A 14,634-nucleotide genomic window follows, 5' to 3' on the forward strand; every position below is an offset into this window, starting at 1 on the left:
TTTTTTTTTTTTTTTTTTAAGTTTTCTTCTCTCTCGTAAAGTCCCTATCTCTTCACTTACTAAATCCATCTTTTTCTGTAGCTTCTTTAATATAGTTATACTTAAAAAAAATAATAATACTGAGCCCACCCTTTTCTTTCTAGAATACATGTCTTGATAAATAGTGACAAAACAAACATTTAGGTTTCATACAAAGAATTGTTAGCAGGTTGCTTCATTAACGTAGGCTCATTGATTTTATTTATGTTTATCTACTTAGAAATGACTCAACTTATTTTGCCCAGTTGTTTCAAGATAATTAAAGTGTTTGAAAAAAAAAATGAGTGTTTCTGATTTTAGCTTTTTTTAATAACAGCTCTATTGAGATATAATTTACATACCGTAGAATTCATCCTTTAAAATTGTATAATTCAGTGGTTTTTAGTATATTCACAGAGTTGTACAACCATCACCACTAATTCTAGAGCATTTTTATCACCCCAAAAAGAAACTCCATACTCATTTACAGTCACTCCTCATTGCCCCCTCCTCCCAGCCCCTGGAAACCATAAATCTACTTTCTGTCTCTATGGATTTTTATATAAATGGAATTGTACAATATGTGATCTTTTGTGAATGACTTCTTTCACTTAACATAATGTTTTCAAGGTTCGTACATGTGGAAGCATATATGAGTACTTCATTCCTTTTTATGAATGAATAATATTTCATTGTGTGGATACGTCACATTTTGTTTTTCCATTCATTAGTTGATGGTCATTTAGATTGTTTCCGCTTTTTGGCTATTATGAATAATACCATTCATGTTCAAGTTTTATGTGGACACGTGTTTTCAATTCTCTTGGCTTTATGGCTTCCTTTTTTCTGAAATTTTTTCCTCTCAATTTCCACAACCACTGGTCATCTCAAACTCCATTCTGCAATTCCTTAGGCCAAGAAGTCTGTGGCTTTCTGCTTGAGTTCTATCTACCCCATGATGTGCAGACTGGGGAGTACCCTCAGCCACATCAACCTGGGTCTAAGCCAGTGTGTTTCCCTAATTTCAAGGATTAAATCCTTTCCATTTTCTGCCTGCTTTGGGTTGTTCTCCACTGCCTTTAGACAGTTGTTTTTTAAGTTATTTTGTACAGCATTTATTATTCTTATTGCAGGAGAGTGAGTTAGTCCAGTAGAAGCTACTCGACCATTACCGGAAGCCAGAAGTTGCAGACTAGGGAATTTGGATTTTTATTCTGCAAGCTGGAAGATTTTTAATGGAGGAGTGGTGTCATGAGGTCATGCCTTTGTAGATTACTACGGTGGTGGTTTGTAGGATGGGTTAGTGAGGGGAAAGTTAGGAGACAAGGCAAGCAGCTGGGAGATTCTTGCAGTAGTTCAGGAGAGAGGGAAGGCCTCAACAGGAGGAGGGAGACAGTGGAAATTAAAAGGGATGGTGAGGTCGGAGAGATTAAAAGAAAGATCCAGTTTTTGAGTTGGACCATAGGACCTTGTCTGAGTTTTTTGGTGCTATTGTAACAGAAATACCACAGAGGGGTGGCTTTAAAGAAAAGAAATTAATTTTCTCACAGTTCAGGAGGCTAGAAGTTCAAATTCAGGGTACTGGCTATAGGGGAAGGCTCTCTTTCTCTCTATCTCTGTTGGGAAGATCCTTGTTTGAGCTTCTCTAGCCCCAGAATTCTTCCATTCCTTGGTGATCTTCATGTGGCATCTGTCTTCCCTCGATTGTGCTTGCTTGTCTCTCTGTCTTTGCTGACCATTGTGGAAAATGATATGGTGGTTCCTTAAAAAGCTAGAAATAAAAATACCATGCAATTCAGCAATCCTATTCCTAGGAATATATCCTAGAGAAATAAGAGCTGTCACACAAATAGACATATGCACACCCATGTTCATTGCAGCATTATTCACAATAGCAAAAAGATGGAAACAACCTAAGTGTCCATCAACAGATGAATGGCTAAACAAACTATGGTACATACACACAATGAGAAATAACAATGATGAATCTGTGAAACATCTCACAACATGGATGAATCTGGAGGGCATTATGCTGAGTGAAATGTCAATCACAAAAGGACAAATACTATATGAGACCACTATTATAAAAACACATGAAAATGTTCCCACACAGAAAGAAACAATCTTTGATGATTACAAGGTGCAGAAGGGGAAAACACTAACTAGATAGTAGGTAAGTTGTAACTTTGGTGAAGGGTAAGACAGCACACAAAACTGGGGAAGTAGCACAACTTCACTAAGGCAAAGTCATAGAAGATTTGTAGATACACCCAAACTCCCTGAGGGATGAATCTACTGGGCTAAGGGCTGGAGACCACGGTTTTGGAGGACATCTACCTCAATTGGTATAACATAGTCTATAAAGAAAATGTTCTACATCCAACTGTGGTGAGTAGAAACTGGGGTCTTAAAAGCCTGTGAGCAGCCCCTAAAGTTCATCTAGTGGTCCCATCCCAGCTGGAGCAAAGGAGAATGCAAAGACCAAAGACACAAGGGAAAGATTAGTCCAAAGGACTAATGGACCACAACTACCATAACCTCTACCAGACTGAGCCCAGAACAACTAGGTGGTGCTCAGTTACCACCACTGACTGCTCCGACCTGGACAGAGTGGGAAAAAAATGTGAAACAAAATTCAAATTCACACCTACACACACAAAAAATAATAAGACTGAGACTCTGGTCTGACAGAGACTGGAGAAACCACAAGAGTATGGCCCCCAGACATTCTTTTAACTCAGTACTGAAGTCACTCCTGAGGTTCACCTTTCAGTCAAAGATTAGACAAGGCCAATGGAGCCCTGGTGGCACAGTGGTTAAGTGTTTGGCTGCAAACCAAAAGGTCAGCCTTTTGAATCCACCAGCCACTCCATGGAAACCCTGTGGGACAGTTCTAGTTCTACTCTGTCCTGTAGTGTCGCTATCCATCGGAATTAACTGCAATGGGTGTGGTTTTTGGTTTTATAAGGCCAACAATAGCACATGTGAGGAGTGCGCTTCGTGGTACAATCATGTATACAAGACAATGGGCACACCAGCCCAAAAGCAAAGAAGGCAGGAAGGGACAGGAAAACTGGACGAATGGGAACAAGGAAGCCAGGGTAGAGAAAGGGAGAGTGTTGACACATCGCGGGGCTGGCAACCAGTGTCACAAAACAATTTGTGTATTAACTGTTTAATGAGAAACTAATTTGCTCTGTAAACTTTCACCTAAAGCATGATAAAAATAAAGAAGTGATCAGGATTAGGACATACCTTTCACTGATAGGGCCTCACTAACATAACAAAGAAAACCTTATTGCCGTACAGGATTACATCCACAGTGTTGCTGTTGAGTCGATTCTGACTCGTTAACGACCCTATAGGACAGAGTAGAACTGCCCCATAGGGTTTCTAAGGCTGTAAATCTTTACGGAAGCAGACTGCCACATCTTTCTCCGGCAGAACAGCTGGTGGGTTCAAACCACCCATCTTTTGATTAACAGCCAAGCTCTTAACCACCAAGGGGATTAGGATTCCAACACATATTTTTGGGGGATACAATTCAATCCATAACAGATCTCCTCACTGGAAGGGGTCCTTAAGTGACCAATGAGCATTACCAGAGAGCCTGGCCTGGTTAAAGTTTAGTCCAGGGTGTGTCTCTGCAGAGGTCTGGGGAGTTTACTCACCTGGCATTAGTCCTGGAAACATTACCTGACTGAATCCCAGATCACTTCTGGTCTGCAGGTCTCCCGGGATCATCTGAGGGCTTTTGAAGCCCCAGGTCTAATTGACCCCGAGCTGGGGGTCAGTTGGAAACAGTTTTCTTCCGGCACTGAGTTCTGGAGTGGAGCCAGACAGGAGTTGGGGAAGGACAGGGAAGATGGGTTACAAATGCAGGCTACAGTGCCTGGACAGGCCTCAGCAACAACTATCTGGGCTTGTTCTTCTTGATGGTGGGCAAGGTTGAGCAGCCAATTATCCTTGACTTTACCTACCGCCTTTGTTGCTTTCTCTTTCCAAGGTGAAATGGATGATGTACTGGATTATATTTGCACTTTTCACCACAGCAGAGACATTCACGGACATCTTCCTTTGTTGGTAGGTACTCTAGAATTGGGACATTCAGGGAAGATTTTGCGTCGTCTCAGAGGAGAAGTGGGAAATGGCTAGAACTGGCTTCAGACTTTACCTCAGACCAGAGATGGAAGTGCAGGGGTGTTAATTGGAGCATTTTAAATAAATTAGTTTGTAAAAGCTATTCTTCCAGTAAATATTTATTGAACAATCTTGTATGCAGGTATTATTCTAGGTACTGAGGATATAGTGATGGACATGACAGGAGAATTATAAGGTGGCTATTGATGAGTATTGAAAAGAAATTTGGAGAGAGGCAAAGCACTGTTGTCCACTAAGATTTTGTTCATTCTCCCATTGTAGCTTGTAGGTGGGTTCACCTGTTTGTCTTAGTTCTCCTGCTAGGTGATAAACCCCTAAGAGTGAGGGCGTGTCTGACCTGGCTTTGGTGTCCCTATAATTCCTAGCACATACCTTTTACGTAGTAGGTTTTCAATAGAATTTTCCTGACTGAATGAATCAGTCAATACAAGAATGAATCAGTAAATAGCTAGCAGCTATTTTTGAGTAGAAAAGTGGGACAGGAAAAAAGCTTGAGGAAATGAAAGAAAATGTAATAATTGCTAATAACAGTAGAATGCAGTCTTGAGATTCTAGTTATGCTAATAAGAAAAGACTAGAAGGGACCCCCCCATAAACCAAAGTCTTGGAAACGTCAGGAATTAGTAGGCTATAACCACTTCCTTTTTCTTCTCTGGACAGTTATGCCAGCTTTCAGCCTGAGGAATAAGCCCATTCCTTTGTGATTTGGGATTTCCCTGGCCCCCAGGTAGTTTCAAAGGAAACTCCATTACCCAAGGTGAACAGGGAACACAGAGTAAGACTCTCTTGTGTTACTGGAAGGGCAGCACCTGAATGGGCAGGCCTGGAAGCCGCCCCAAAAGAAGTCTGCTACCCCAGCTTATCACGGGAGACACTGTGCCTGCCAGGCAAGGGAAGGCCTGGGCATGAAGCCAGGAGGTTGGGGAGCAGAGGTTTTTAAAGACTGCATCAGTGAGGATGGGATATGCAGGAAAGAGGAAGGAGGGTCTGTAGCAGGCTGGCCAGGGAATAAATGAGGCTCGGGCAGCCCAAAAGGACCACTCAGAAACCAAGGTGCAGACTCACCCCACAAGCCCCTAACCCCCGTAGGTGGGGCCAGGGGAGGGAAGGAGACTCTCTGTTGTATACTCTTTTGGACTTTTAGAATTTTTAAAACTATGTGCCTGCATTGTCTATTTTTTTAAAAAAACATATCTTTTACGAATAAGTAAGAGCCACAGTACCCTTGGGATTATCTGTGTATGTTGTGTTGATGCCTGAGCTCACCAATTTATTTGCTTTCCCCTTGGGGCTGGTAAGTAGTTGTTTTCAAAACAAAATATCCTCCTTAATCGCCAGAGTATTCAAATGTGGGAGAATCATGGCTTCTATTCCTTCAGCCTCATCTCTTTTCTGGCTGTGAAACGTTAAATATATCTCGCTATGAAAATGTTCCCTAGTTTCTGGGGGAATGTTCAGGGCAAGCCTGTCAGAGGCAGAAAGCAGGGGACCTCGATGAGGAGAGGAAGAATGGGTGGAGCAGCTAATTCAGCAGAGTCTATGTGAGAGACAGTTACAGGGCTCTGAAATGGCTTGCTAGAAACTGCTTTTTATTTCCAACTCCTTTATTTCTAGGAGGGAGGACACCTAGGGGGAATTTACTTTTCTGATACCTCGGGCTAGCGCAGGTCTTCTTGTTATTTGCTCTTAGAGAATCCTGCCCTTTTCCCTCATAGCATCAGGACTGCTAAATATGGTTGTACAGGTTGTTCACATCACAAGGTACCTGGCTGAGGAGGCGATCGGAGCTGAAATCCAGACCAAGCTTTGCTTGCCAAGCCGGGTGCCTGCAGAACTGCATCCAGTTGTAGGGACTGGCTTTGTCTAGCAGATACAAAGGTGCCACGCAGGTTAGCAGAGGCCCTTGATAGCCCTAAGGTCAGGTTTCTATTATATATTATTTGTGATTGTTTGAGGAATTTCTGTTTCCCCAACTGGACTGCAAGTTCCAAGGGTGCCAAAAGTTTGTCTGTGTCTCCCACTAGACTGGAAGCTCTGAGAGGACAGGGATCAGGTCTTCTTTGCTCACCGTTTTATCCCCAGTCCTTAGCACAAGCCGACACATATAGGTGCTGGGTACCTGTTTGTGGAATGAATAAATGGATGGGCTCAAATGTATGCAGGACTTCAAACTCCGGAATAGTATGTTACCTGCACCCTAAGTCTTATTTCTTTTAGCACCAAAAAGATCAAGATCCGTTTGCCTCCCATTGACTTGAGTAGGGTAAGTAGCGCCCTATTCCCTGGCAAGAGCTGGGTTCCTGTCCTCTGCCTCTGTTTGGACCAAGGAGCCAGCCAAGAACAGGGTGGCTTTTATTCTGTCTGGAGGTTCCTTATCAGCTCCGCTGTGCTGCACTTCCTCCTGGTGTTGGCGTCTTCTTGGCTCGTGAGTAAAGAGTGAATGACCATGTGTGGGCACAGACCTGGGCTTCAGCTTCCACCACTGCAGCTGGAGCCCCGGCTCCGCCCTAACACAGCGCATCCCGTCAGGAGGCTCCAGCTGTTGCCAGGCAGGGCGTAGAGTGATCCCTGGAGAGAAGCTGGTACCCGGTTTGCTTTGACAACAAAAGAAAATAGAAATTGGACTTTCAGGGAGAGGCCTTGGAGGTGTGTTCTGAGTGTGCGTGTGTGTGGAGAAAGGAGATGTCCGGGGGACCTGGCAGTGATGTGCAGCCAAGAGAGGAGGCCCTGTGGCTGGGGTCCTGTCTGTCATAGGCCCAGGGCGGTATTGCTGAGAACCTCACGGGACGTGTGTTTTCTTCTCTGTCTCCAGGTTTCCATTCTATTATGAACTAAAAATAGCATTTGTAGCCTGGCTGCTGTCTCCCTACACAAAAGGCTCCAGCCTCCTATACAGGAAGTTTGTACATCCCACGCTGTCTTCAAAAGAAAAGGTAACGTATCCCGCTCGACCTTTCACCCCTTCTGGTGAGGGCTATGGTTTAGGGAGAGGGTGCCTGGCAGGTTGGTGGAATGATTATGTGGTTGCAGGACACCCCTCGGCTGGCTCTTCTTTATCCCAACAAGTTATTCCTTCTAGTCTTATTTTTTTTTTGTGTGTCTTTTTCTGATATGTTTAGAAACAGTGGTGAAATTCTCTAAAAGATGTTATATATCATTATTTATCGTAAAACATGTCCATAAATTGAAACAAAGAAAAACTTCACTCACAATTCAACCCCCTCAACTGAATCGCCTTCCTTTTTTCATGCTGAGCCCGTGTCCTTTTGCAGATATGATTTTTTACACAGACTATTTAAACTTTTATGTAGACTATTCTTTTTTAGAAAAAATAGACTTTTAAAACTTAACACAGATACAATGTATGCTGAGATCTTAAATATGTTTGCACATAATCCATTTCTGCATGGTCTTCATAATGATCTACGGTAATAGAACTGTCCCCTGCTAGCATGGAGTTTAGCACCTTCTTTTGACTTACTCTCTTAGAATAAATTCTCAAGAGTGGGATTGTCGGGTCAAAAGATTCCAACATTGCGTAATTTGTTAATTGTATTATATTACTCTCTAAGCTAATCAGTAAGGGTTTTTTAACATAAAATTGGAGCACTATGAGTGTCTTGATATATTAATTTTTATTGTTTCTAAAAGTTGAATAATTTGGACTTCTACGGGAAGGCTTTGGGGAACATATCAATTGGATGAGCAAGCTACTGCAGACATGTTGAGAATCCCTTTAGGAACTAGGACCACTCATCTCAGAAGGGTGGATTTTGAGGCATGGAGAGCTCTATCTTAATCTGGTTATTAAATTCCTACACTTCCTACTTGCCTTTCCTTGAACGTTGAGCTGACCATGAAGCTGCCACTGTAATATTCATTGAAGTGAAGTGTCTGGCTCTCAAGGGCTGCCAAGAATCACTTCTCAAGTCAGTCAAGGGTCACAGTTAGAGGACTCACCGCTGTGATTTCCTGGGGAAGCTTTATACAGAGAATGGAGAAGGGAGATGACTAACCCCTCTGCAACCCTCAAAGCACAGGAAATGCACTAACATGCTGAAGTTCAAACAAGACTGAGGTCAAGTGTTACTACCTTACTCAACTCTGCAGTGAGCTACTGTGAGTCCAAAGCAGCCATTTCCATACAGCACCACCACCAACAACAAAATGGCCCAGAACAAAAAAACTGAAGAAACCAGTGGATCCAAATTTGAACTGAATCAATATTTTACTTTGTTTTGATCCCTGACGGAGACCTGAACTCTGTTTTTCCACCACATTTTCACCTGGTTGTATGGTGCTGGATGAGTTCTAGTTTCTGCTTTCATTTTAGTATCTGTAAAATGATCTCCCTTATCAAAAAAAGTAAGTCCCATTCCTTTCTGCTTCCTAATCTCTCCCACTGATATGCATAGTGATATACTGGGATATAGAATGAAATAGCTATAGGATAACAGAATTTTAGAGCTGCAAGGGCCCCAAGCCCCTTGAACTGAGGACGATAACAATGGTTATCATTTATGGAAACCAGATGCTCTGTTAGATACTCTGCTGGAATTAATCTCATTTAATCTTCACAGTATTCCGAAGTACGTTACAATCATGATCCTCATTTTTCAGAAGATGAAATTGTGCATAAACTAAAACCAAACCTGTTGCTGTTGAGTCGATTCTGACTCATTGTGACCCCGTAGGACAGAGTAGAACTGCCCCATCGGGTTTCCAAGGAGCGGCTGCTGGATTCGAACTGTGGTGCTGACCTTTTGGTTAGCAGCTGAGCTCTTAACCACCGCGCCACCAGGACTCCGAAATTGTGCATAGATAGGCTAAATCCATTCCAAGGTCTGACAGCCAGTTAGTGACAGGTCAAGGTTAGACACTCGATTCTTAGCATCCTTTCTACTCCAAGTTCTTTCCATGTTTTATAGAGGCTGTGTATAGAATGGCAGGATTGTCCACATCCAGGACCCCCTAGAATCTCCTGGGAAGGTTAGAGGCTTTAGAAACAATCCTAGGATATTGCTTGCAGAAAAGCTACGTGTGTCAGCAAGTCACTGGTTTTTTTTGGTTTTTGTTTTTTCAAAAAATCCCTTTTCCGATACCCTACAATCTCCTCTGAAGTCTCTGAGTGGTGCAACTGGTGAACACGATTGGCTGCTAACCAAAAAGCCTGGTGATCAACTTCTGAAAAATGAGTCATTGGAAACCCTGTGGAGCATACTTCTACTCACACACATGGGGTCACCATGAATGGGAATTGACTCAACGGAAACTGGTTTGGTTGGATGTCTCCTCTGTTTCTCCTCCTCTTCCTACGTTCACACACACACACTCAGAGTATCTAGGACTTTCCAGTCCCAGTGGGGATCAGTGGTGAGGCAAGCTCTAAGCCTGGAGCTCAGGAGAGGGGAGAGAGAACAGAGATTTATTTGAACCTTCCAACTCAGTGTGCCTCTTTGCTTCTTTGACAGGAAATTGATGACTGCCTGGTCCAAGCGAAAGACCGAAGTTATGATGCCCTGGTGCACTTCGGTAAGCGAGGCTTGAACGTGGCAGCCACAGCGGCGGTGATGGCTGCTTCCAAGGTACCGTGCCAGGCCCTGACCACCACGGCTACGTGAGCATCTCGGTCCCTCCAGTTGGCCCGCTTGACCCACAGCAGTTCACTCAGGACAGGACAGGGACCATTCTGTGACTCCTCATCTTTTTTGAGTTCCCTTTGAAAATCTGATGGAAAAAAATGGTGAAGCTTTTCCCCAGAAAATTGCATACACACAGAAGTGGTGTGTGCAATACTAAGAGATTCCAGAGTCCCTGAAGCTTATCTGTGGGTCCCAGGTTAAGAGTCTCTAAATTGCTTGGAGCTTCAGCTTAGGGGAGAGAGGAATGAAGAAGGAAGGGGAGAAAGGGAGACAGCTCTTCGCTGCAGTCTCCCAGGTGCACTGGGAGAGTCACATAAACTCAAAATGGTGAAGAGACTGCCTGAGTGAGGAGTGGACCCCAGCTCACAGGACCCAGCAGACAGGGACAGAACCTGGGGCACGCCCCAGGGTAAGTTGGGTGGCCCAAGCATGGAGGACGATGATGTGCGTAGCAGACATACCTGAGATGGAGAAGGTCTGCAGTAAACACTGGGCTTGTGGGATATTGTGATCTATGCATGACTTCCTTCTCTTTTCCATCCAACCCTTTGCAGTCCACTGTGTTCCTTCCTAGCTTCTTCTCACTTCACATTCTTTTTGTCCTTGTGTCAGTTTCTCATCATGTACCCAGGGTTGAAAACACAAATCAGTCAGATGTTTACTCTCAGAGTAAACCCAGTGGTTGCCCTAGTGTTCCTTGGCGGCAGTCCCTTCCCCCAAGCCCAAATGTGTCTAGGGGTCTACAGTTGGCTGGGGTGGAGGAAGGGCAGTTAGGCTAATGTTTGGGAAGACTCAACGGTTGGGAGGTGAGTTGTATTAGCAAAGGGAAGCTACCAGTTGTGGATGGTGATGTGAAGGCTTGGGGATAGAGGTGGTAGAGCTGTGAAATGACTTGCAAGAGGATGATTAATACAGATCTTGGTGCACCATGGGCTTTGAAGGGGTGGCAAGATGAAGGGTGCTGAGAGTCAGCTGGGTCGAGGAACCTGAGCTGGGTCATCTGTGCCCTAAACCAAGAAGAAGCATGTTAGGGGCATTTCTGGGAGAAGGACTGAGCACACAGGGCTGCAGACAAAGGCCGGGAGAGAAGGAGGGAGAACAGAAAGGGAACAAATGTTTCCTGTTTCAGTCAAGGACCGGCTCCTTCTATAACACAGAATCGTAGTGAAGAGTTTTGCTCCTCTGTCCACCTGGTATCTGAAGAGTCCCTGCCCACCTAAGTATAATAGTTGCTGGCAAGTGATGGATCCCAGTGATTATCTTTGATATCTTTCAATACCAAAATCTGCTTTGATATCCCAAGGAGATTTACGAAGAGCAATGAATTCTAAGAGCGTTCAATTTGGGATGGAACCACTTTGCTTTTATTTTTAAGCCAAAAGAAAAAAGAATTCAGAATCTCTAAATTCTAAATCCATCAGGCCAGTCTTGCAACATAAAACTACAAAACCCCTCTCTCGGCCTCTTTCCCCCACCCCATCTCCTCTGCTTCTGTATCCTGAAGTCACAATTCAGTTGTACAGTATAAATGGCGTATATTTATTAGGGCGGCTCAATAGTGGCCACCCAGCCCCTCCGCCGCGTGTGTGGAAATTCATTCCGATGGTAACGTCCGCAGGGCCATCCTTTTCCAGGTCTGCTTCAAGCTGGAGCCTCCAGAGGCTTGATCCCATCTTGGCCCGTGGTTCCTGACCAGTCACCACCTGCCCCTCTGACCTCCGGGAGCCCGTGTGCCCGCCCGAGACTTCTCCAGCCAGGCACCAAACGACAACTGAAACCTGAAGAAAGCTTCAGGCAGTCTGACACTTGCCTCATGGGTTAACTGCTCGTTCGTTCTTCTCAGACCGACTGAAGCAATGAGGGACGCCAGCTTTCTGCTGAATTTGGTTTCAGGGGATAAAATGTTCTGCCTTGCGGTGGTTTTGCTTTTCCTCTCTAAATAGAAATATCTTGAGAGGGAAAACACATCTTCTCTTTTAAAAATAATGCCCTCTATTTTTGAAACAGCTAGATGTATACTTAAAAAAAAAAAAAAAACCAGGTAAAATCTAGCCTGGCTGAGGTGTAAGATCAGTGGTTTCCATAGGAACAGTGGAGTGCTCCAGGCAGGGGTCAAAGGCTGATGATTCACCAGGGGGTCAGAATCTGGTTTTCACGTCCAAACCACCTGGGAAGTTTTGTTTTTTGTTTTTTAATAGATTCTCAGAGGTGCTGAATCAGAATCTCAGGCAGCAGGCCCATGAATCTCTATTTTCAACAAGTTCCCCAGATGAATTTCAAACAGCCGGCTCTGCGTGGGTCCCTGCCCAAGGGCCCATAAGGGCACAGTGATTAGAATTAAAACAGTCAACTTCTTGAACTGTCCTGAGATGCAGGTTTCTCCGCCTTAGAAACATTAACCTTGAGAATGAGGAAGGCAGTGTGTATAGCAACGTCTGTTTGCCTCAAGCTTAGTGCCAGCTGGGAAGTACTGTGGTCGAAATACAGAACCCTCTACCTCTTCCGTAGCCCTTTGCCCCCGGCCGAGCTCTTAGCTGCCTTATTGATTACCCAGGGGAACAGTCAGAGCCAGTGCCTGCAAAAAAGACGCCCTGCCAAGCCACCCATGGCTTGGGGACCATATAGTTTATTGTCCAAACCAGGACACATCAGAAAGTGGAAAGAATGCTGTAATAATTATGGCGGGACCAACAAAAAAAAAACCCACTGCCATCAAGTTGATTCTGACTCATAGAGACCCTATGGGACTAGGTAGAACTGCCCTATAGGGCTTCCAAAGAGAAGCTGGTGGATTCGAACTGCCGAGCTTTTGCTTAGCAGCCAAGCTTTATAACCACTGAGCCACCAGGGCCCCAAACCGGGTCTGTCTCGAGCAAACTGGGACTTATGGTTACTCTGCTGAGGAAAGCCAATTGCTGTTGAGTGGATGCTGACTCATGGTCAACATCAACTGGTTTGGGAGTCCCTGGGTAGTGCAAACAGTTAATGTGCTCAGCTACGAACCAAAAGATTGGAGGTTCAATTCCACCCGAGGCGCCTTGGAAGAAAGACCTGACAATCTAATTCCAAAAAATCAGCCTTTGAAAATCCTATGGAGCCACCTACTTATGGCTCCATTTTAAATTAAATCTCTTGGACCCTGCCTATCTTCTGCCTCCCAGAAAATACCCTCAACTCACAAATCAGTTCTCACACTACACATCTGCTGCATTTAGCTAGATGGACGTAAGAGAGAGCGTGAGGTAATGGAAAGACTGTCAGCTCTGACAGACTGAAAGGAGGGCAAGGCCCTGGTGCCGGAATCACGCCCCACCCTTTGTGTTTTCTTCCGTCCTTTGGTGGATCCCCAGGAGGAAACACAGAACTTAAATGGAAGAATGAAAGATCTTCGGGCTACGCTTTTAGTTAGTACCTTTTTATAATGTTGAGCCTTCCTCCCTAATAAAATTAATGTTTGCAGGGTTTTTTTCTTTTTCTTTTTTTTATCATTGTAAAGTGTGAAGAAACTGAGTAAACCATATCGCTGTACAAATATAGGTTCTTATTAATAATGTTTTATCTTAGAACTAGAAAAGTTAAACCAAAAAATTAGACATGGGAGATTTCTCACCAAGCCCCCACCCTACCCTCAGTTTTCTCCAGGGTGTGCTCACTGTGACGGGGCAGTGCTGATGTTTCTCTTCTCTCTGTGAAAACTGCCCTTTCTTCTTCCTGACAACGCGCTTCTCTAAAATCTGCTGTCTAAGGAAGTGTCCCTAGTCCATGAAAACTGCCCTTTCTCCTTCCTGACAACGCACTTCTCTAGCACCTTCTGTCTAAGGAAGTGCCCTTGTTCCTGGCTGGCTCTGCTGCTGGATATTAGCTGTTTCCTAGCCCGTAATTTCACCCAGAGGGAAAATTGAGCTCAGGTCTTTTTAAGACTAGAATTGAAAATCTCTCTATTTTTAAAAATAATGCCCTAGAAATGTATTTATTAAGCAAAACCATGCTCACTTGAAAGAAAAACCACAGTGAGAAAAACCAATTGAACAAAATTTTACAACTGTGAGGTATATCCAGTCACCCTCCGCCCCTTGATAGTTGAACCTTCTGCCAGCTCTGTTCCACCTGCCCAGTTCTCAGACCTGGGAAACCAGCCTTGCTCGTTACTTGTCTCATAACTTGAGAACTGATGTTTAGTTCCCCTAGAGATTCTGTCCCTAGAACAGTTTTAATGGTACCAGTACTGTTATTAAAGTCACCTGTTTAGGAAAGTGGCTCCAGGTTGTGTGCCTTCTGTGAATTAGGAACTCGGCTCCCCCAGTGGTTTTCAGATGTGTTGTGTGGTTTTTCCCTTTGAATCTATTATTTCCCTATTAGCTTGTTAGCTTCTTGAGTTGAGGGGTTCTGTCTTCTTTTCCTTTGTTTCTTGCTTTAAAACAGAGCAAAAGCAAAAAACAGTTACTGGTTGCTTAGTATTTTACCCTCTTAGCTACTCATTAAACCTTCTTGAATGACCTAAAGAATAAACCTTTTTGATTCCTCCAAGCCTGCTCTGTTCAGTGTGGTAGCTACTTGCCACATGTGAGTATTGAAATTTAAGTGAAGTAAAGTTAAAATTCAGTTCCTCATGCCATACTACCCTCATTTCAAGTCCTCAGTAACCTCTTGTAGCTGGTGTAGATATGGAACATTTCCATCACAGAACATTCTTTGAGCCGTGCTGCCCTACCTCTATTCAGCCTTTTGGGTTCTCTTTGCTTTATTTTCACGCCTTCCCCTACATCTGTCTGGCTTTGACAGCACCCCTCCCTTACCCTCTCAGCTCCTAGGT

At 44.1% G+C, this 14,634-nt stretch overlaps 1 protein-coding gene across 1 annotated transcript in view; it reads left to right on the top strand.

The window, feature by feature from the left end:
- The window catches only part of REEP1 (receptor accessory protein 1), a 152,794-nt gene that overhangs the window by 103,194 nt on the left and 34,966 nt on the right, over window positions 1-14,634 (top strand). Inside the window, exons 3-5 of the mRNA XM_004388233.2 lie at window positions 4,025-4,101; window positions 6,992-7,112; window positions 9,651-9,764. Coding sequence (XP_004388290.1) covers window positions 4,034-4,101; window positions 6,992-7,112; window positions 9,651-9,764 — 303 coding nt within the window. The 5' untranslated portion in view covers window positions 4,025-4,033. The remainder of the gene's footprint in view (window positions 1-4,024; window positions 4,102-6,991; window positions 7,113-9,650; window positions 9,765-14,634) is intronic.

Source organism: Trichechus manatus, unplaced genomic scaffold, assembly GCF_000243295.1.
Source record: "Trichechus manatus latirostris isolate Lorelei unplaced genomic scaffold, TriManLat1.0 scaffold00208, whole genome shotgun sequence".
NCBI classification, from domain to species: domain Eukaryota; kingdom Metazoa; phylum Chordata; class Mammalia; order Sirenia; family Trichechidae; genus Trichechus; species Trichechus manatus.